Source organism: Furipterus horrens, unplaced genomic scaffold, assembly GCF_987537825.1.
Source record: "Furipterus horrens unplaced genomic scaffold, mFurHor1.1.pri manual_scaffold_7, whole genome shotgun sequence".
NCBI classification, from domain to species: domain Eukaryota; kingdom Metazoa; phylum Chordata; class Mammalia; order Chiroptera; family Furipteridae; genus Furipterus; species Furipterus horrens.
The window spans coordinates 37,414,278-37,439,147 of record NW_028327177.1 but is presented as its reverse complement, the minus strand read 5'-3'; the positions used below and the strand labels follow the sequence as shown (position 1 = coordinate 37,439,147).

General features: G+C 33.6%; 1 protein-coding gene across 1 annotated transcript in view; it reads left to right on the top strand.

Moving 5' to 3' along the window:
• The window catches only part of CUNH8orf34 (chromosome unknown C8orf34 homolog), a 326,713-nt gene that overhangs the window by 114,694 nt on the left and 187,149 nt on the right, over window positions 1-24,870 (top strand). Inside the window, 1 exon segment of the mRNA XM_090284894.1 lies at window positions 2,424-2,590. Within this exon segment, the coding sequence (XP_090141020.1) occupies window positions 2,424-2,590 (167 nt within the window).

Here is a 24,870-nt window from a genome sequence, read left to right as displayed (position 1 = left end):
GGGTTTTTTTGTTTGTTTGTTTCTTTTATTTGTTCTAGCATCCACTAAAGGATCTTGTGTAGAGTTAAGTTGTCAAATCTCTTTAGTCTCCTATAATGTAGAACAATCTTCTACCTTCGTTTTTTTTTATAACATTGAGATCCTTGTAGACTATAGGCAATTGTTCCCAAATCTGAATATGCCTGATTATTTCGTAATCATTAAATTCAGGTTAGATATTTTTGGCAAGAATTCTACATAGGTGGTATGGTTTACTTCCTCAGTTTAGCACATCTAGAGGCTCATTATGTCAGTTTGTCCCATTATTGGTGATGCTGAGCTTGTTGACTTGGTTTCTTCATTGTAAATGTATCATTTGCTCTTTGTAATTATTAAGTCATCTGTCAACTCTGCTTTGGAAAAGATGGCACTGATTCTCTCAGCTCCTCCCCCTTACATACAACTATAAACCTTGGTAATAATGCCAAAGGCAGTCAAAGTAACCTTTATGCCGTGAAAAAATAAAGAGTAAGATGGAATGGTTAGGCACCTGACAACTGGAAGAACAATAATGGCAGGCAACTTACAATCCCCCACCAACAGCACAAGGCAGCCTACGCCTGACATCCCCCAACCCCAAACTAGCAAGAGCAGGTAGTGGTCCAAATAAGTTCATTTCTCCCCCTAACCAAACACAGTCCTTCCAGCCTCACCAGGAGAGCCCAGCTGCACTGACCAGGGAATTGACTGAGAGGCCCACTCACAATAAATGGTCAGAGGACATGCTGTCCTTTCCTGCCAAACTTGAGATTCTTCTTGTCTATTGAAGACACGGGGCAGTTCAGTGCCTTTTACTTGACAAAAGATACCACTAAGAGGGATCTTTCCACAACAAAACTTGACATTGGAACCCTTTTTTTCCCACCGTCAGAAATTCCCTTCATCTACCTAAAGGTTAGATGCACAGCCCTGAGAAGCTCATTTTGCCCCTCAGGCAACACCAGCAGGCACAGTGGGAACCACAGCAACAACAGCTAAACCAAGCAGGCTGAAATAGCACTTCAGGAGCTCTGAAAATTAAACTGTCATTGGAACCACAAGATACAAAAGTCGGCCAGGTGGCTACCTTCTAAAATAAAAGATATAAATGGGCCCTAGAGTCTCCTAAAATAATAGCAAATTGTGCAGGCTACAATAAAAAAGCATCAGCTACATCAAGAGCCAGGAAAATCACACCTTAAATGAGAAAAAGCAGTCAACTAATGCCAAAATTAAGATGAATCAGATGGTGAAATTATCTGGCAAAGAATTTAAATTAATGTGTTTCCTAAAATAGAGTCAGAAGACAAAGTGACACCTTCTTACATCAGGCATTAGATTACAATATGTGATTTAGTTTCTTCAGTGAACATGCACCTCTCATAATTTTCTCTGATAGTGTCAGGGGCATCCTACTTTACAACTTTGAATTTCATTTTGGATTTTTCCCCTTAAATCTACTAACTAACTAATCCAAAATGCTTTAACAAACAATTTCAAGTTCCCTTGAAACAAAGGAGAACACAAAATATCAACAAATAAAAATATTGAAAAAGAACCAAATGAAAATTATGTAACCAAAAAATATGTATAAAAGGAATTAAAATTTGTTGAATGGGCCCAGTAAAAGCAAATTACTTTGTGGATATTAGCTGATTCTAAAGTGTGTATGGAAAGGCAAAGGACCCAGAATAGTAAACAAATTATTGAAAGAGAACAAAATTGAAGAACTGATACTATCTGACTTCAAGACTTATTATAAATGTATAGTAGTCAAGACAGTGCATATTAGCAAAAGAATACACTGTGGAACAGAATAGAAAGCCAAGAAATAGCCCGTAAATATTAGTAAACTAATCTTTAACAAAGGAGCCAATGAAGCAAAGATAGTCTTTTCAACAAATGGTTCTGGAACAACTGGATGTCCACATACGTAAAAAAAAAAAAAAAAATTAAAACAAAACAAAATGATTCTAGACAGAGTCCTTACACTCTTCACAAAATTTAATTCTAAATGGATAATAGACCTAAATGTAAAATGCAAAACTATAAAACTAGAAGATAGTAGGCAAAACCTATATGACAACAACTTGGGTATGGCAATGGCTTTTTAGATAACAACACCAGAAGGAAAATCTGTGAAAGAAATAATTGATAAACTGGACTTCATTAAAATGAAAAACGTTTGCTCTCTACCCACTTGAGAAATGAGGTACCAAAGGTTGTCTAAGAAAGAAGACAGAACCTATATCTTCATTATTCTCGGGGAAATTTTCACTAATAAGTCCATAAGTTTGCATAGCAAAATAATTGAATTAAATGTGTTTGTTTATATTTTCTTTACTGACCACAGTGAATGCATCATGCCATCATCATTGAAAGTTAACACTTAAATATTTCTTCAGCTTAAAGGTGGAACCCAAGACAAAAGGATTAAAACAACAGCAACAGCAACATAAGAAGCTTCTGGCAGCAATGCTCTCTCAAGATTCTTTTGAGTCTGTTCACAGCCCTCCCCCTTCTGTAACAGAGGAAGATATTGATAATGAAGATGATGCAATGGAATTGCTGGGTAATTTTAAAAATTAATCATTTCTCTTTTTCTTTTTCTCTGGCATTGTAAAATTATGTAGTGATTACAAGATTTTTAAAGTTTCACATAGTTATGTCTTAGGGAAAAGAAAAAGTTTAAAACCTATTTACATTAGACTTTCATGAAGTTGCATCTAAGAACTAAGCTGAAATCAACTAAGCATGTGAACTGTTAGACTGTATTTTGTGCTTTGTGTTTGCAGCCCTTTGCCTTCTGACTATTTAATCAACCTTTATTCTGTGTGCAGTTGTGAAAAAGATTCAGTCTGTTAGCTTTATTCTCTTATTATAATTGCCTTGATAACATCTTTTGTCTATAAAATGTATCCAAAGTCCATATTTTCAGTCCTCATCTTAAGATGTTCCCCTGTTATTTCAAGGATGTTTCATAAAAATACAGTAAAATTTAAAGAGGCAAAGAGTAAATTAATGTTTATGTCTTCCAAAAATGACAGGAAAGTTCATAGAGATTTCAACTTTTTTACAGGCCTATTACTTTCATTAAAACCTTATTAATGTTGTATATGTAGGCGATCCTTTTGCATTTGTTGATGAAGTAAATGTATGTTTCTGTGTCATCAGAAGTTTTTTCATAGTAATTTTTTAAAATTGAACTTCCTTTTGGAAAACCATTTTCCAAAAGAAGAATGAAATTTTATTTCAGTGATATCAGTTATTCTATTCTAAATAACTAAAGCAATTTTAAATGCTTTGTAACAGTATACTAGTAAGAGAATAGACAGTAATTTGAAGGCTTCAAAAAAGTTTAACATATAGAGTATGGAATACCAGAAATATACATATATTTAACATTTTCTATTAAACCAGATTTTTTGGTTTTAAGTGTTTATGACAGTAAAATACTATCATTATAATAAATGATGTCATTCTTCATGCATAGGTCCACAGACGTGTTCTTTAGTCAGTGATGGAAGGTTCACTGATATTTCTGATGTTATAACTGCATTTATGCCAGCATGGAGGAGACTGCATCACGGCATTTTCTCTTCTTGCTATTGATCTCTCCTCTCTTTTTCTTTAAGAACAATTAAGCCTGGGCACTTCTTAAGGATATCTTACCTTCCCCACCTCTAAGTCATTAGCTTGGCAGACATGCCAGATGTGGTGGTGATATCATTTTCAATCAATTTCCATTTAGCAGATATTTACTGAGCACTTACAATGTGCTAGGCAGTGGGCTCAGTCCTGGGGACATAAAAATAAAATAACCATGGTCTCTGTTTGCAGGAACTTCACCTTCTAGTGTTCAAGATAAAAATGTAAATACATCCCTCCAGTAGCATTTGATACAGGTGCTAATTTGATTAAACTCACACTTATATATAGGGATAACACCTAATGCAGAAGTAGGGGGCAGCAGTCAGGGAAGGTTTCCTAAAGAAACTGATTGCTCTGCTGAGTCCTGAAGGACAAGCAGATGCACGTTCCGCAGGCATTGTGGTCATTAATTACCCTTGCAGGTTTGCTCCCATAGGAATGAACTCATTTGCAGTTGTGCTCCAGGACAGTGCCTACAAATTGTTCCTCTGCTTCCTTCGTTCAGTAACAATGAGTTGACATTGGGTTGTGCCAATATCCTCCTTTCTCTCTCATTTCCTGTAAATGACAGCTCATGATCAGCTGATGTCCACATGAAGGCAACTCTAATTTGTCAAATGAATTTTTTGAAGAAATTCAGGCATGCTCAGAATCACTTTGGGATTCCTGGTAGCCTCAGAAATACCTAGGCAAGGTAGAGAAAATCATAGAACTTAAGTGATATCTCCAGGGATTTTTTAAGGAGACTCAGGTGTCCGCTCAGTGCTGGTACTCCCAAGATCTCAGCTGCTCTCTTCTCAAGCTTCTGGTCTCCCAAGCTGAAGACCAGAGGATTGAGTTTTGGAGACTACCTAATGTGAGGAACTAATAGCTGGTCTTCATTAATTATTTTTTCATTTAGACATTTTAGCCTGTGATCTTGTAACAGAACCCCTGGGCTGCTCCGATTGAAACAGAACCGACGGGCTGTTTAGTTAGGGGCCCGATTGCCCGCCGCCAGAATTATAACTCCCAATACCAGTGTTTAGTGGAAAGAAAAAGAATTGTTTATTTAATAGTTATATAGATTTAGATTATTTGCTGATTTCTGCTGTTAAGTCTTATGTTTTTTTAAAACGCCCACAAACACATAGTTCTGCCTCCCCTTACAAAACCAGGCTAGTTTTAGAAAAGTTAGAGATACCGTTTTCCTACTTCCTAGACACAGTTCAGCTTTACCGGTAGCTGCCAATCATTCAATTCTGATTAGGAGGTCTTTCTGTGTTGTGGTGCCCACCACTTTTCAATGCAGAACCGCATGGATTCTCAGCCTCCTTGTAAACTGCCTCTTCAAAGCCGCATAGTATTTCCCTCTCAAAACAACATGGAGAACCTCTTCTTAAAGCAGCCTGGAGAGCCCCTTCACCAAGCCGCATGGTGAGAACGAGCGCTAAAATATCTGCAGCTGCTTTTTAAACCCTCGACTGCATCCTCTGATGCAATGGGTATGGTAACCAGTTCTGACAATTCACAGAACCTTAAGCTCTTTCAATACCATCCCATGGTCCAAGACCCCTTCCATCTTCTTGGGCCTTGGAAGTATCAAAGCCATTTGTGCAACAAAGTTGCCAACCACTAGCCCCAGGCATGCAAAGGTATCCTAAAAGCTGCTTCCTTTTCCCCATCCTCCAGCCACAAGCTCTGGAGTTTTTTTGGACACCCCCATTCTGTAACAGTCTGAGTAAATTTGATTTAATTGTGAGAGATAGTCAAAATTACATGGACTTTCTCCATGTAATTCTGTGTGTCTCAGCACAGATGGCTGGTGGTATACTAATGCTGCTCTCTAGGGCCTGAGGTTTCCCTGTAGTAACATGGGATGTTCCAAGTTCATTGGATATCTCCTAAAATATGCCATACACAATTTTCCCTGTTGTCTAGCTATCTCAGTGAACAAAAGTGATAGAGCAGAAAATTTTATCCAGAAGATGACTTCTCCCAGAAAGTTTATCTAGGAAACAAAATGTCATTTGGATATGAAATATGTTTGACTTTAAGGCCCAAATACTCCTACCCATTAATATAATTTAATTATTTTAAAAATACATATTTAAAATATAGACTCAGTTTTTCTAAAAACTAATTAGTGTAGGTAAATTTATTACTTACAATGTTACTTATGCCTTTCACTAAGATAATGGCTCATATTTTATATGAAATCAAACAGATATACAGTACATGAATAATTTCAGTCAATATAAGAGTTAAGAATGTTTTCAGTCATGATATAATAGTTTAATATGCCAAGTATGGATATAGCATAAAATAGTTGTTATTTGGTTTTTAAGACCTGATATCTTGAATAGCCATGTATATCTCTTAATATTTCATTGCATTTCAATGGAATTATTGGTACATTACTCCTAAATCTACTTAGACACTACAAAAACCTATCTTCATAGTCTTTTTAATAGTAGATTTTTATCATTTTGTTTATCATTATAGAATTTTAATACAATATTTTTGAAATTCTGCTTCTAAAGAAACATGGTTGTACTTATTTGAAGAAAATACAAATGCTAAGTTCTTAAAAATGTCATGAAATCAAATTGTAGTACATAGAATCAGTATAAAATAAAACAGAGACATCTCGTGTTTAAAATATCTCTTTGAACCTATCATGTTTTATAGAATGGGTTAGCTATAGCTTATGAGTTTTAAGGCTTTAAATTGTCATTGTTATCTATACCAAGATTTAGCAAGCTGAAAAGTTTGTTTATTATGCATGTGAAGTACTCTGTAAACTTTTTGAGGTGATATATAAGTAAAAGATATAAGTATTAGTTTATGTTGGTATAACAAAGAATTACTCCATAATAATACTGGTTGACTGAAAGGGAGAAAAGCCTTTTAGTTGAAATAGTAAAAGTTAATAAAACTGTTGATCCTTGTTTTGTTTATTAAGAAATCCAGCATTGTTAATATGTACTGATATTTAATTCTTCACAGTTGTTTAGTTGCATCTGTGTTAATTTCCTTTCTAAATGCATTAGGTATGTGAAAAAATTATATTACAACATCTATAATTTTTACATAGATTAAATATTTTATAAAAGGTTGTTTTAAATACTACTTATAAATTCATAGCATAAAATTAACAATATGGAATTAGCATATATCAAACAATAAAATATCCAAATTTGTAGAATGTAAGATATAATAATTTTAAGCATCTATGAAATTGGTGCTCTAATTATAGGAGGTATTGATAGAATATCTACATGTCACCTTAAGTTCAGTAACACTCAACTTCAAATAAAAGATATTGCCAGATATTTTAGTAATTGTGCTAGAAATTAATGACCACAATGAATAAAGCATTATAAAGAATCTTCATGTTTTTAAGTTATTAAAATAACTTTTTAAAATGAAAAGACAGGTTACAGTGGTACAAGATATAAAAAATATATTTAATTAACTTTTACAGAAAATTTGAGGAACTGCATTAGTTTCCAAGATTTTACCTTGTAAATGTGAGCCCATTTTCATTATATTACTTACATTTTTTCTCTTATTTTTGATTAAATGCTAATTGCAATTGTATGTTTGATTATTCTTTATATAATTTATACTTATTTAAAAGTATCACATAGAAGACCCAACTACATTTTTACACATTTTATTGTGGGATATTACTTTAAAAAGATTTTTATGCTTTCTTAGAATTGATGATGGGGCTAATATCTAAAATCAGATTCCAGAAATGCTAAAAACAAAAGAGACAGGGTTAGTCATGCTTGATACTCTCTAGTCTTAGGTCATAGTCATATAAAAATTAAAACTAAGGTTATATTACCAAAGCACATACAATGATTGCAAATATATATTATTTGTTTTAAATTTAATCATTAAGAACAGTGTAATCATACTGGTATTCTTTGCAGAATACAGGAATTAAGTTTCTAAAACCTTGTTATCTTACCAAATTCTGTAAAATATAGACTTAATTTTCTAGAGGGACTCACATTAAGATGATCCTTTGGCAAATTCTTTTTACATTTTGAAAGTAAAAATTTACTCTGTTCTTGTTTTTTAAGTTGAATATTTCTTAAAGTAGAAAGCAGTCATATTTGCAAAATAAGAACATACATTTCACCTAATGAGAAATGGGGGCTATAACTCTGTTATGTGTGTTTGTATGTGAAGGGTGGGGCCTATATGCATATACCTGTATTTTAATGTGTGTGATATAGACTAAAGCACATAGGAACATACATACACACTTCATTTCCTTTGAATATTGAACATTAGGAATATCAGGGTAACAGAAAAGTTGTCACTTTAAAATGAAGATTCTTTGTAGAAAAGATTCTTTTAAAAAGTATGTGTAAGGGCTTCCAAAACTAAATTTACAGATGCTTAAACTGTCTGTAAGGTTGCTTTAAATACTCCTTAGAAATTCATTCAGCAAAGAAGCAAAGTAACTTAATATGGAATTAGTACATATTAGAGATTAAAATCACTATATGTGTGGGATGTCAAGATAAAAAATTTTGAGACCACTGAATTAGTGCTTTAAATCTAGAACATACTGAATAAATTATCTTCCAAATCGCCTCCATCTAAAAGAGACCTTGTTTTTAAATATAAGATAGTCTCAAAATTTTCAATAGTTACACTGGTAATTAATGACCACAATTAATTAAACATTACAGAAAATTTGCACATATATTTTTAAATGTTCACTAATTGAATTAGTATAATGGAACAACTAGAACCTCACACAGATGTATGAAAATATATTTCACATGCTAAGTAATGAATATTTCCTCCTGTTGAGCTATGTGATTACAGGGGCGGGCAGAGGTAGGTTTAGAGTTGTGAGTGCATGAGACACAGTTTATTCTTGTATTATTATTTATTAATTATTATATTATTTATTTGTATTAAAACTGTAAACTTCTAAGTTTTTTTTTAAGTAAGGAAAGCCATATGTGCTTATTTCTGGTCTTATAATGGTTTCATGACCTTAGCATTCTTAGTTCCCTTTGTCACTGAATGTTCAAAAGTGCATACTGGCAACATGATCTCATAGTTTATTATCTTCCTGATAAACAAAAAAGCTTTAGAAATTTTAAAAAGAGTGATTCTTTTCAGGAAAACTGTTAGCATTTATAAATCAACATAGGCTTACTTTTGGGACTTTTAATATCAAATCTTCTGAGAGTGAAATTTCTTCTAAAATTATGTTTCTTTTTGATTATTAAAAGGTAGATATTCAATTTAAAGAACACAACATTACAGAGTTCAAAATAAGTGAATAAATATTACACATAAATAATTGCTTTTGAGGGTTAGTGATGTTCTTTGTAGATATTTTTATATGTAATATATATAATAGTATTAACATTTGTGTATACTTCTAATATGCAATGTATTGTGCTAACTGCTTTCTGTACATTACTTAATGACCACAGAAAATACCATAAATTAGACAATATTATTATTCTCACATCATAGAAAAATACACAGATTCTTGCAAAATAAAATTGACCTGGATTACATGACTGGATACTCAAGAACCAGATTCCTAAGCCGCAGAACAAAACACCGTGCAGTACATACACATTAAAATGCACATGTATGTTAATATGTTTATACATGCACATATATGTATATGCAATTTTCACACAATAAGCAAGGTTTTTAAATTTAATATTAGGGGCTTCTGCTTCCAGTTATGATGGAATAACTAATACTGGCCTTGTCCCTCCGGACAATGTGTATGTCAGCTTTTCAGGTACTGGACAAAAGGCAGCAGTGGACTTTGGTTCTTGAGAGAAGGGAAATAAGCAAGATGAGCCCTGTGTTTCACCCTGGCTTTCTTCATGGCAACACTCCCCTGGCCACCCTGTGTGGAAGTGGAGCTCAATGGAGGGTGACAAGGAGGGACCTCACTGATCTAAGGAGGAAGAGACTGGAGTTTGGGGCTGCTGTGGTGGCTAGGATTTGTAGGACAGTATGCTAAGGGAGGGCAGCTGAGTGGAGTGGACAGAAGTTTACGGGTATGTTTTCTTGGGCCCTTAGCTGAGAGCTGGACTGCTCTCATACAGGGAAAAACTACCGGAGCCCTGAGAGAGTGCTCATTGTGTTTCTGAGAACTGAATAGAGAAGGACAGATCAGACTGAGCTGGGACACATCAGAGTTGCAGCCCATACAAAGAGAAGAAACTTTTCTAAGTTCTTTGAGCCTTCACGGGGAACCTTGGAAAAGTCAAGCATCAGGAGTAATGACAACTGAGAGCCACCTCTAAGAATGAGGGGAAAATTGAAATAAACCCAGCTTAACAAAGCATTCCTAAACCATGCTACAAAGGTGAAATGGATTTATCAATAATTTAGTTTCTGAAAAGAAACTGAATATCCTTTAAAGAAGGCAATACAAGCCAGCCTTTCTGCAAAAAATCAAATGTAATATTCACAACATAATAAAAGATTACTAGTCATGCAAAGAAGTAGGAAGATGGGATCCAAAATCAACACAAAAGAGCAACTTTTGTTACAGACCCAGTTATACTTAGATATTGGAATTAGCTGACAATAACTTTATAAAAAGCAATGGTTATACATATTTTGTGGACTTACAAGAAAAGAACACAAAGAATAAACAGGTAAGAAATTTAAGCAGAAATATTAAAACTAGAAAAAGAACCAAAGGAATATCTAGAACTCGTGATACAATGTCTGAAATTTAAAATATCACTAGCTAGCATTAACATCTGATTGAACAATGAAGAAAGAAGGTTGTCAACACAAATTATCCACCCTGAAGGTTAGGGATTTTTTCAAAAGTAAAACAAAATGGAACTAGCCAGTATGGCTCAGTTGGTTAGAGAATCATTCTGTAAGCCAGAAGGTTGCAGGTTCAATTCCAGTCAGGCCACATGCTTGGGTTGCAGATTCTGTCCCAGGTTGGGGCACATGCAGGAGGCAACCAATCAATGTTTCTCTCCCTCTCTCTCCCTCCCTTCCCCTCTCTAAAAAAAAAAAAAAAAAAAAAAAAAAATCAATGAGCATGTCCTAGGGTGAAGATTGAAAAAAAAAAATAGTAAAACAAAACCAAAAGAGCTTCAGTGAACAGTAGGACAATATAAAATAATGAAATATGTAACTACAACTCAAGAAAGGGAAGGGAAGGAAAAAAAATTTAAAAACAATGTCCAGTTATTTTTTCAAATTTGATGAAAAATATACACCTACAAGTTCAGAAAATGTCAGGCTCACAAAATTAAATAATTTCAAGTGAACAAAAGCTGGTATATATATAAAACCAGCAGGCTTGCACTTTGAGAATGGTTACAATCTCAAAAAAGAAGAGTATCTACAGAATTAAAGTACCTGATTTCATGATTTATCATAAGGCTATAATAACCAACACAATGTTTTATTGACATAAAACTTGACAAACAAATCAAGGAAATAAATAGTTTAAAGTTTAGAAATATATCTGGCCAATAGTTTTCAACAAAGGCAACAGGCAATTTGATATAGAAAAGAAAATGTTCTCAAACATTGGCATTGGAACAATTAGATAAATGTAAAGAAATCACACCATAACAAAAACTATTTTTAAATGAATTATAGGCACAACCTAGAGGCAGACAAAGAATTCTTACAGATAATCAAAATAACTAATGATAAAAGAAAAAGTTGATAAACTGAACCTCATTAAAATTGCAAACTTCTCAGAAAATGAAAAAAAGAAAAAATTTAAATGTATAAGCATGCCACTGACTTAGAGAAAATACAGGCAATACATCTGACAAAAGATTTGTATCTAGAATGTATATAGGTAGCGCTTCTACAAATCAATTTTTTTAAGCACAATGAACTTAATAAAAATGGGCAAAAGCTTTCAATAGCCAGTTCACAAAAGGAGATAAATAAATGCTCAATAAGCACATGAACAGTGTTCAACGTCATTAGCCATCCGGGAAATGCAAAATAAAATAACATTGAAAGATCACTTCAAACCAACTAAATGGCCAAAATTAAAGACTCTCAACACCAACTAGAATGGCCAAAATTAAAGACTCTCAACATGAAATATTACCAAGAGTGTGGTGTAGCTGTATAACTGAAATATTGCTCGTAAGAATGAAAAATTTTACAATCTCTCTTATAAAATTCAATATGTACCTATACAATGGCCTAGGATATTTTCCCAAGAGAAATAAAGTGTGTATCCTCAAATATTTTGTATATCAAAGCAGTTTTATTCTAAGTAACCCAAACAGAAAACAATCAAAATTATAATCACTAAGAGAACGTATAAATTGTGATATATTTATACAATGGATAACTATTAAACAATACCAATGATTAAGTACTGATACATGTGACAATCTCACTATTATGTACAAAACTGTCCCCTCTAGCAGTTCATATGTTGACGCCATACCTCTTAATGTGATAGTATTTGGAAATAGGATTTTCACGGGTAATTATTAAGGTTGCATAAGGTCATAAGCAGGGGTTTCTAGTCCAGTAGGACTGGTGGCCTTTAAGAAGACCTTTCCCTGTCCTTATATGTACACTCTCAGGAAAAGCCATGTGAGAAGGTGTATCTGCAACCCAAAGACAGAGCTCTTACCAGACATTGACCCTAGTGATACCTTGATCTTGGAGTTTCCAGCTTCCACGACTGTTAGAAAATCAATTTCTGTTATTTAAGCCATCCAGTCTAAGAAATTTTGTTATGGCAATCTAAGCGAACCAGGACACTTATAAACATTACAATGAACAAAAGAAACCAGAAACAAATGACTGCATACTATAGCATTGATAATTTAATCATAAGAAATTTAAGAACAGCCAAAACTAATCTGTGGTGATAGAAATCAGAACATAGTGGGGGTGGTGAGGGATTGTTATGAGAAAACTTTCTGTGGTGATAGAAATATTTTATATTTTCACTGAAGTGTTCATTACATGGGTGTATACATTTATCAAAACTCATTACATGATACATTTAATATCTGTGCATTGCCCTATAGATTTGAATTTGAAAAAATAAAATAGAAATTTTTACTTATAAAAGTCATGGCTACATAATGTTACATCATGAGAATATTCAATTTTTGAAAATTAAATTTGATGTTTGTTATTGTTCCTGAAATAAAATGATTATATTTTATGGAAAACACACATGAGGTATGTACGAAAGGTAATTTAAGACAATCATATGGCACTTGCTATGGAAATGTCTCAACTGTGAACTCTGATAAGTTTTCCAAAGTCTGTGTCTATTATAAGCATCATGTATGAGTAATACTGAGCAGAAACAGAAACTGTCATTTTAATTTCATACTAGTATTTTAGAAAGCAGAGTTTGATTTCTAATGATAAATTCCCTAGTTTTGAAAACACATACTCTTCCAATGTGGTCACACTATCTTTTATTTGATATACTGAAATTTCCTTTCTCATTGATTTGCCTGTGATATAGAACTAAAGATGTGGAGATTTAACTTGAAAATGTCCTGATTATCAACTGGAAATGTACAGTACTATAACATGAATCTTCTTATATATTTTTTGTTTAAACATCCTTAAAGAAATGCACACACATGACATAAAATTCATCCATTAAAAGTGTATAGTTCAATGGCTTTTACTATATTCACAGAATTCTGCAACCATCCCACAATTGTAAGTTTAGAACATTTTTATCATCTCCCCCACAAAAAATTCAATTAGCAAGAACTCCTTGTCCCTTCAACACCCACTCCTTCACCTCTTGACAATCATTAATATATTTTCTGTCTTATGGATTTGTCTCTTCTGAGAATTACATAAATAAAATCATACACTATTTGTGGTTTTGTGCGAAGAGCTTCTTTTCCTTAGCTTAATGTTTACAAAATTTATTAATATTATAGTTATATTAGTCCTTCTTTCCTCTTTTTAAAAAAGAATAGACTCAGTTTTAGAGCATTTTTTAGGTTCACAACAAAATATATTGTATTACATTCTTTGGTTATGAAAACTGTATGTTGACATGTTCCACCAGAATAATATCAGACAGAGTAGTTTCACTGCACTAAAAATCCTCTGTGCTTCATCTGTTCATCATTCCTCCTTCTGCCGTAATCCCTGGCAACTACTGATCCTTTTACTGTCTCTATAGTATTGTCTTTTTCAAAAGGTCATACAGTGGGAATCATAGAGTTAGGCTTTCCATATTGGCTTATTTCACTTAATAATATGCATTTAAGATCAGTCAGTGTCATTTTATGGCTGGTTAGCTCATTTATTTTTAACACTAACAGTATTCCAGTCTGGATGTAACACAATTTCTCTATTCATCTACTGAAGGACAGTAGATACTTGGCTGCTTCCAAGTATTGTCAGTTATAAATAATGCTGCTAAAACACCTGTGTGCCAGTTTTTGTGTAATGTAAGTTTTCAATATATTTGGGTATATACCAAAGAACATGATTACTGGATTGTATAGTAAAAGTATGTTTAATTTTGTAAGGGACTACCAAACTATCATCCAAAGTCACTGTATCATTTTGTGTTCCCGCTACCAAGGAATAGAGAGCTCTGTTGCTTCACATACTCACCAGTACTTGATGCTGTAAGGTTTTTTTTTGTTTGATTTTTTGGTGGTGGGAGGGTTAGCCATTTTAGTAGGTATGCATTACTATCTCATTGTTATTTTATTTGCAGTTCCTTAATGACATATGATGTTGAGGACCTTTTCATATGCTTATTTGCCATCTATCATCTTTGGTGAGATGTTTGTTCAGATCATTGGCCCATTTTTTATTGGATTGTTTATTTTCTTATTGTTGACTTTTTAAAGATACTATTTATTCATTTTTAGAGAGAAGAAAAGGGAGGGAGAAGTAGAGGGAGAGACACATCAATGTGTGGTTGCCTCCCAAATGCCCCCAACTGCAGACCTGTCCAGCAACCCAGACATGTGCCCTGACTGGGAATCAAACCAGTAACCCTTTGGTTCACAAGTCAGCACTCGATCTGCTGAGCCACACTAGCCAGGGCTCTTTATGTTGATTTTTAAGAGCTCTTTGTGGTTTTGTATTCCCTTTACCCACTTTGCATATGCTCTTTTTATGTTTTGTATAATAGTCCTATATCAGATGCATCTTTTGAAAATATTTTCTCACAGTCTATAGTTATCATTCTCTTGATGACTTTCTCAGAGAAGTTTTTTTTATTTTAATGGAGACCAGCTTATTCTTTCCTCAAGAATTATGCCTTTGGTGTTTTATCTAAAAAGATATCACTTTACTGAAGGTCATCTAGGTTCTCTTCTCTGATTTTTATAGTTTTTTAAATTTTATGTTTAAGTCTGTGATCCATTTTCAGTTAACTTTTATTAAGCATATATGTAAGGTTTGCATCTAGATTCATTTTTCTGTATATGTATGTCCAGTTGTTTCAGTGTCATTTGTTGAAAGACTATCCTTTTTCTCTTATTGACTCTTCTTCTTTGTCCTAGATCAGTTAACTACATTTACATGGGTCTATTTCTAGGCTCTCTACTGTTCCATTGAGTTGTATGTCTGTTCTTTTACCAATGCTGCTACACAGTCTTAATACTTTAGATTTGTGGTAATTATTGAATTTGGTAATTGGTCCTCCAACTTGGGGAAAACTGATATCTTATAATATTGAATTTTCCTATCCATGAACATGGAATACCTCTCCTTTTATCTAGCTCTTCTTTCGTGTTATTCATCAGAGTTTTGTATTTTTCTCATGTATATCTTGTACATATTTTGTTAGGTTTATACGTAAGTGTTTTACTTTTTAGAGGTGCTAATGTAAATAGTAACCTTGTTTTTAATTTCAAATTCCACCTGTTTATTGTCAGTATTTAGGAAAGCAATTGACATTGTATACTAAATTGTATTCTACAGCCTTGCTATAATTGCTTATTAGTTCCAGAAGTTGTCACTTGTTTTTCATATTCTTCATTGGCAATCATGTCATCTGCAAAAGGTTTCATTTCTTCCTTCCTGATGTATGTACATTTTATTTCCTTTTCTTGTCTTACTGCATCAGCTAGAACATGAAATACAGTGTTGAAAAGGATTGATGATAGAGGACATTTTGCCTTCTACCTGATCTTAGTGGGAAAGCTTCAAGTTTCTTACCTTTAAATATAATTTCAGCTGTAGGGTTTTTTTGTAGATATTATTTCTCAAGTTCAGGAAGTTCTCCCCTGTTTCTAGTTTACAGAGAGTTTTTATATGGAATGGGTTTTGATTTTGTCAAATGCTTTTGCATCCAGTGATGTGATCATGTAATTTTTAAAATGTGTTGATATGATGAATTACATTAATAATTTTTGAATGTTAAGCCAGCCTTGCATACCTGGGGTAAATCTTACCTTGTCATGCTTTATAATTTTTTATACATTTTTGAGTTAGATATGCTAATATTTTATTGAGAATTTTTGCACTGATGCTCATGAGAGATACCTATCTGTAGTTTTCTTGTATTGTCTTTGTCTGTTTTGGGTATTAGAGTGATATGGACCTCAGGGAATAAGATAAGAAGTATGTCCTTTGCTTCTACCTTCTGAAAGGGATTGTAAAATATTTGGTATAATTTCTTTCTTAAATGTTTTTTGGAATTCATAAGTGAACTCATTTTGGCCTGGTGCACTTATTTATTTATTTTTGGAAGGGTATAAATTATTGATTCAATTTCTCTAAAAGATTTAGGCCTGCTCTGATTGTCTTTTTTCTATTTTTTCTTATGTGAGTTTTGACAATTTCTGGCTTTCAAGGATTTGGCCCATTTCCTTTAGGTTATCATAAATTTGTATGCATAGATTTGTTTGTATTATTGCTTTGGTATCTTTTTGATGTTCATAGTACCCATAATAATGTCTCCTCTTAGTTTCCAGATTTAAACTATTACCCTCAGTGCTGCTGCTAAGAATACCCCTCTCCTATCTCCTTGGGCACCTGTGCTGGAGTTTCTTTTGCATACACACCTAAGAGTGTCACTTCTAGGTCATGGGTATTTGTATATATGTAACTTTTTGTATTTTATTAAATATATCTTGTTTGTTTCTTTGTATCAATTTCTCAGTTTTTCTAGAGTCTGGGTAATGGTTCTTAATCAGGAAAAGTGCTGCACCAGCCAGGTGCATTTGTGAATATGTGACATTTTTACCTGTCATAACACCTGTGGGCCAGGTGCATTTGTGAATATGTGACATTTTTACTTGTCATAACACCTGTAGGCACTACTGGCATTTAGTGGGCAAGAATGGGATGTTAGCTATCCTATATTATGAAAGATTACATATTTACTGAAAATGTATCCTACTTAAATTGCCAATAGTGTCCCTGTTAAGAAATTTGTCTTTAGGGTATATATCTAGGGGTGAAATTGCAATTCATACAACATTTTGTAAGCATCTTCAGATATGGTCCAGATTACCATATTGAGCTTCAAAATGATCACACCTACTTACCCTCTTACCAGCAGGTAATAAGTTGTTCTGTTTTTCTGCAACTTTAACTATACATGGTATTATCATATTTCAAAAAGCCTTTTATTATGTAAATAATTTCATTGTGATAATCAACACATATATTAAATCATCATATTGTATATCTTTCAAAATCATGCTATTCAACCTAAAAAATCTTTGTCAATTTGAGTATGAAACAACTCATTGCTTCAAAATTTTTCATTTCTGTGGTAACTAATGAAGTTGAATTGTATTTTCCATTTCCTTAGTTATAGGTTATATTATGGATGATATCTTTAGATATTTTGTCCCATCTCTCTGTTTGGTTTGTAGTGATATTGTCCTTTAATAGTTTTAGGATCAGTGATATTTTTCATATCTAGTCATTTTATTTTTTATTTTAAGGTGGTTTCTTCTTGATGTTTTCCCACATATTTACGATTTTCCCTTATAATTCCTACATATTTTCCCTCTCTTTAAAATTTTAAATAAACTTATATTAGTCTTTGAAGTGAACCTATCATCTCCAATTCTTGGGATGGTAATTTTCCTCTTCTTTTTACTGACTTATGCTTTTTTGCAGTAGTTTTTTTAATGTGGTTTATAATTTTAAATTTTGAGCCAGGGCTGCAGAAGCACTCATACAAGGTGCTTTTTCACTTGCCTGTTACAGGACTGTAGGAGGGTTTGTCAGTTGAGTTTTCACTTTCTCAGCCAATACTTTCCCCATCACTTGGACAATGCAAATTAGGATTTTACACCCCCATGTAGCATAAGTTGGCATTTCCATTTCTAATGATTTCTCGCAACAAGAGTCACCAGTGATGACAAGCTTCCTTGCCACTTCATGGCTGATTGGGAGAATTTTTTAAATTATGTTTGCTAATCCTAGTTTAATGTAACTTACAGCTCTTCAGAGGTCCCAGCTGATCCAGAAGACTTCTTTGCAGCTCCCCAAATGTACATAAGCTGAAGGCCTCATCTCATTTCTTCATAAATTCCTGCCACTAGCCCAAAGGCCTAGCCGACCCAAGACCCCTGTGAGCTATTATGGTTTTAGTCTAGATTTTCTGTTCTAGATTTGATAATCTTTATTTCTGCTACATGAATACTTCACTTATTTTGTTATCTTCAGCGTTTCTGTATTTGGAATGACAGAAAGACTTTTGTGACATTCAGTTAGCCATATTGGTAGAAATTTAAATTGTATAATTTCAATGAAATCAAATACTAATAAAAATACAAAACAAATATATATGAAAATACATACAAATTATTAGCTTTAAAAACAAATAGCAAACATTATGTATGTCATCTAAATTTTGAAAAAAATTTGTCAAAATTTTATAAATTTATATGAACTATAAATATGTAGCCATCTCTCTTTTTATGTATTAAAACCAAACTAGTATCCATGGTTAAATTAGAGGAGCAGAATTAATGTGGGCCTGTTCATTCTTTTTTCTCCTTTACATATTTTCTTATTGTTTGATTTTGTACATAGACATTTTAAGCAAGAAGAAGTTGCTAAAACTAGTGATTTTAAAAGCAAGTGTTTTTTAATTTCCCTGATGAGTGTTTTGATCATTATTAACAGCGAATACCCTGTGAGCCTAAAAGGAAGATTGTGAATTGTTTCACAGATTGTGGTGTGACGGGTAAGTTGAGAGGCGTAGTTAGCCTCAGAGTGAACTGCATGATCTGGGAGCAGAAGCTGGAGGTGGATGTGACCAAGGACAGACTGCCTCTCAGATGTCTGCTGGAGATAAGGACCATGCCAACTGACCGTGACTCCAGCCACCCATGAAGGAAGTCAGTAACCACTTCTTCCTCCCAGTTATGTCAGCCTATGGCATTCTGAGATTTTTATAGAGGGTCACAAAATTCTCATGGATTTAAAATCATTTGTAGTAATGTAGGTTGTAGGTATGAGAGATGCCATCCACAAATGGCATTTAAGTGTCAGTCATATTTCACTCTCACAGACAGCTAAAACCAACTTCAGTCCTGGTAACCATATACTCCTTTACATTATTTCCATTCTTAGTCAATCTCCCACAAGCTGTATTTGATTCATCACAAAATAAGAAATAGGAATGCTTACAATGAATTCTCCTAAACTTAAGTTTTCTTATTTTTTATTCTACTTATATGTCATTTCTACCATACATACAACCTAAGTTATTCACATCAAACAGATAAAATGTAGGTTTTATTGAATTTCAGTACATTAATAGAAGCAGAGGGAAAAGTCTTACTCTCGCTACGTGCTAATTGAACAGTACTTCAGACTACATTATTTTCCTGCAGGGTAAAATAAAGTTTGTTAGCTTCTGTGTTTTGTAATTAACTCATTACACGTTTATATTTGGTATCTTTGCACTTAGTTTGAGGCAAATGATTTTACACTGAAAAATTCATTAACCTTCTCTATGGGGGAATCATTTTCTTGTAAATTAAATTACCTAATTAGCTGATCCTTTGGAAACTGATTTTGAGCTTGCTCCCCAGAAGCTTAACCAAAATGCTTTTACTATTAAAATAAACTACTTACAGATTACTTTGTAAAGATTCCAGATTCAAGTTACAGTATTCCCTCTCTTATCATGGGTATTACGTTCTAGACACCCCCGCGATAGGTGAAAATCCGTGAAGTAGGAACCTTACATTTATTTTAGTATTTATATATATTTCAAGGCTGTATCAACCCTTCCCAAACACTTATAAACCGTTCCCAGTCCCTTATTAACCTTTTCCACACTTTTATAAACACTACTTATGTTCTTAAGCATATTCTACATTCTTAAACCTACATAACTTTAACAACATACATATACAGTACCACAAAATCCTATGATATAGAAAAAAAATCTGCAATAAATAATTAAATATAATATTTTTAAAAATCCTGCGATACAATGAGGCCACAATAAGTGAACTGCGATATAGAGAGGGACTACTGTACTATTACACCAACCATGAGGCTGCTAACTCTAGGAATTAAGTGACTCACCAAGACAAAACTCATTATATTTAGTTGGTATTTTTCTGCTCTTTGCCCACCCAGGTCTTGCAAGTAAATAGAAACTGCCCACCTTACATGTGGGCTATCAGAGTGGGCTTTGGTTTCCTAATGGACTGCCTTGTCATAGAATAGCCTGTGACAAAAAGTGTGTCTTTACCAAATCAGCTTCTACACCAGTAAGGAATAAACATACTTGCCTATGAGTGATTGTGAGGCATTATTATTCAGGGAATATTGTAACTTCCATTATAGTCTTAATATTCAATCTGTAGGTATATTTTCTTATGTGCTGTTTGATTCTTATGGGTATGAGTGATGGTGCCTTTGCAGGCCAGGTGCTCAGAACATAAACATCAGAATGAGCGGCATGCTCTCAGCAGTCAGAGATGAGGGGCGACGAATTAACAACAGGTGTGATTAGTGATGCAATGTTTTGGAGTGTTCTCTGCCTTGATTGTAGGCCACCTGAATAAAATACCTGTATAACTGGGAAAAGCAAAAGTAGTAATCATCCACTTAAAACATGAACAGATGCTAAAAGGCCTGTGGTTCAGTAGGTGCTTCTTTTATGAAGCTGGTTTTCATCTACTGGTCCTCATTTCTGAGTTCTGAATTTTTTATAGATGAAAATTATAAGAGAATAGATGAAGGTTATTCCTTAGCCCACAGCATTTCTTTCTGAGTAACAAAGAACAAAATGAAGTTGTCTATTATTCAAGCAAAATAGATTATGTAGGCATCTAATTTAAGAGTGAAGTTAGAAACTAATTATTCTTCACTTCAGTTTTAGCTTTGAGTCTAATTTTGATGACTAACCTAAAGCATAATTATAAAAATGTTATTTGTCATTTAAAAATTTTTGGAAAGATATATATGCTGCTATTTTTTTAAATTAATAAAATGTATTTCTTACAATAAATTACATTGTTCTTACCAAACAGAAAATGTTTATTAATGTTAACCAAATAGTTTATTTTTTCCTCCTCAAAGAATGTAATAACTTGTAGAATTTAATTATCTGAAAAAAATGTCATAGTTATTAGGAAAGTGATGGTAGGGGATGGATACAGAAGAGCGACACAGAGAGTGAATCAAACAAGCACAAAAAGAAATTTTCAGTCTTTTAGCAAAACAATTGTTAAATATAAAAATAGGCTAAGTATTATAATATCTGGGTATCACTGACAATGGAAGTTCATGGCTGTATTTCCCATTAACTATTGAGATCATTGACCACACCATGCTCTGTGCTAGGTACTAAAAATATAGAGCCAAATGAAGTACAGTCCATACCCAAATATAACAGTCAAGAAAAAGACAAAAGGAAAAAGGAAGAGATCTAAATCCATGTGCTATGTACAATATCATAAGCGAGTAAGAATAAGCTGTGATTTGGGGGATGGGATGACTGATTTTCTTAGTGGGAGAATAAGGGAAGTCTTCACAGAAGAAGTGATAGGTTAACAGAGTTTTGACTTATGGAAACGGGTTTTCTTGTAAGAAGATTTTGTAAGGAAAGATATACCAATAAGAGTGAACACTAAATGCTGGGTTAAAAGTAGTGGAGTGTGAAACAATAAAAGATCAGATTTGTGTTATTGAAGTTATTCTGATATTTGTGGGAATAATTTGATTAAAGGGAATATGATTTGGATCCCAGAGGTAACTCATTGCAAGAATCCTGGTGAGAGATGATAATTATACTAGGGAAGCAGGCAAGGGAGTTGGGGGAAGGTCTAAAGTGATTTCCTTATATCAGACCTGGGTGAATGTTGGTATCACCAACCTAGAAAAGAAATACAGGAAAAGTAATTAACTTTTAGTTTCTGTTGAGAAAGAATTTCTTGTTAAAGTTTTAAAGTGTTTTTCGACATAATCTTTAAATTATAAGGCATGTGGATAAGTCTATAAGTTGATGAAGAAGATGGGATAGGAAATTTAGTTTCACAAATTAAAACTGCTTAGAGAAAGCTTCAAGATAAAAATAGAAGGGGTACTAAGGAAGATTGGAGAGAGGGCAACATTTGTCATATGACGCATAATCATTATTCTTTAGTTGTCATAAGTGACCTGTTTTAATACAGCAAAATCATGTACATGAAAAGATCACCTGGGTTTGTTCTTATTCATACACATCTACAAACATCTCAGCTTAAAAGTTAAACCCAGCAGAATTTAGATATGAAATTAAATACATAGCCAGGAACTTCAAAGAGTTTAGAACATAGCTGGTGAACAGTTAAACACACTGAGTGATACGTACTCTGGTGAAGCAGGAGTGAGATGCCATGGGAACACAAAGAGGGCTCCACGTGCATGGGGGAGGGTAGAGTGTGAAGAGAGAGGTTCATCGAGTGTTGATGGAAGAGTCCCTGAAAATCAAATAGATACAAAGAGGAAAGTTATCTTTTAGATGAAGAGGGAAGTATTGGCACTTGGTGGAAGTTCACAGGCAGGAGGCAGACCACTGAAAGTGACGAAGTGGACCTGTTGAAGTCAGATAGTGAAGGACTTTGTGTTTCACAGTGAGTGGCTTGGAAGTTCTCCTGTGGTCAGTGGAAAATGATGGAAGGATACAAGCCAGAGAATCACATAATTATATATATTTGTTCATGAACCATTTCTCTAGTGGCAGTCTGGAACATGTATTGGGAAGCATTATGACCAGAGGTAGGGAGAAACATATGCAAATACATGTATATAGAGAAATACTCCACATATATGGTAGGGAAAAAGAACAGAAACTTTCACCTTTGACCTTTTTTTGTGTGTTCACTTAATTTCATATGAAAATAGTATTAAACTTGATAGTCACACCTTTTCAACGTTTTAAGTCTGAATACTTGTCTTCCACTGTCATGTGCCATTTCTGAGTTTGCCCTGAAACCAGGACCTAAATTCCTTAACTTTATTTAACTATTAGGTAGGGGGAAAGCTTGACACTAAAGTGAACAGTGGCTTTCCATTTCTCTTTTGTGACTTTCCATTATGGTTTAGCCACTCCTTTAAGTCAATAAAGGGACTTATTTTCATTCAACATTCAATAAATCCTTTCCACAGTCTCACTGTGTGGCAGATATGTAGACAGTATTTATAAACTTCTGAGCATCTGATTATTTTGAAGTTGGAAGGAAAATGCATACAGTTCCAAAACACATGGTTATTTGAAACAGTGATAGGGCCCTGGCCAGGTAGCTCAGTCAGTCAGAATATCTTCCCAACATGCCAAGGTTGCAGGTTTGATCCCTGGTCAGGACACATACAAGAATCAACCAATTAATGTACAAGTAAATTAATGTGTAAGTAAATGGAACAACAGTTCAATCCCTCTATCAAATCAATTTTAAAAAAGAAACAGTATTGGGGATAACAGGGGAACTGAGGAAAAAATAGCATGATTTGTCCTATAGCTGTAGGGGCCACATGTACAGTTTCTTGGAAATGACTGAACTGCATGGAGGTTGGGGGAAGGAAATGGAAAGCATCTGGGACAAAATACCTGGGTGCATAATTATATTGTGTAACTTGTGTGCTCATGTGGATAAGTGTGTATCTCTGGTGAGACTGGTGGTTCCTTGATTGTTAAGAATTGCTCTTTGGTATTTTTATACCAAATAATTTAACACATCATCTAAAATGTTGTTGGTATTATTAACAGCAGTTAAATGTTGATATGTTTATCTTAAAGATTTAATTTTCTTTTAAATTTATATCCCAACCATAACCTTGTTAAGTATCCATAATTGCCCAACTGCATCCAGAACTCCTATATTTTGTGGCATAACACTAATTTTTTAAAAATCTACATTTCCTTCTTTCTTGGCATTATCCATTTCAGTTTCAGGCTATTGCATTAACAAATAATACCTTTCAAAGCTGTGTAAAACTGTTGTTTGGGGGACAGGGTTGTTAGCCTTTATGGAATGTGCAGCATTCATCTCAGTCCGCTTCTGCTGGGATTGTTTGATTCATTCTAACACCAAAATGCCTCATATCATTAATACTGCTGTCAATTAGCCAGATTTCAGAGAAATGTTCTACCCTGGTTAGATAGCTAGGCAAATGCTTATAAAACAGAAAACTTAGTTTTCAATAATAATTTCTTATTCAAAATATAGAGGTATGTAATTATATATGGAGTAAGTCCTGAAGTCATAGCTTCCTTTAACTTGAAAGGCTATATTTTCCAGTTTTACAGTTGTGACATCTCTAAATAGAAAGGAGGAATTGAAATTGATTCAAGAAAATAAAAGCATTAAAGAAATGCGCCGTTTATTGGAGTCTGAATAAGAAATGGTCATGTCAGTGACCTTAATAAAAACCTTTTTAAGTTTAAAATGAAAACACAACTTTTAAAGTATTTTTAAAAACGTCTTTAGTTTTTTTCAAATGGTATGTCCTACAGATCCCAGTGCTACAAAGGGAGAAAAAGGTCTCAAATAAAAGTCAGGCAGGAGATTTTGAAGGGCTCTTGTTTCACATTTGGGATTATCTGCTTGAGAGAGCTAAAATTAAAAAAAAAAAAAAAGACATTAGCTCTATCAACATGATGTTATATTGTGCTACATTGATACTTAAGTAAAACATTTTCCATCCTTAAAACTTTTGCAGATTAGTGAGAAAATAGATATGTAATTAAGTAATTATATTACCTGGTGAGTGATATAATAAAAG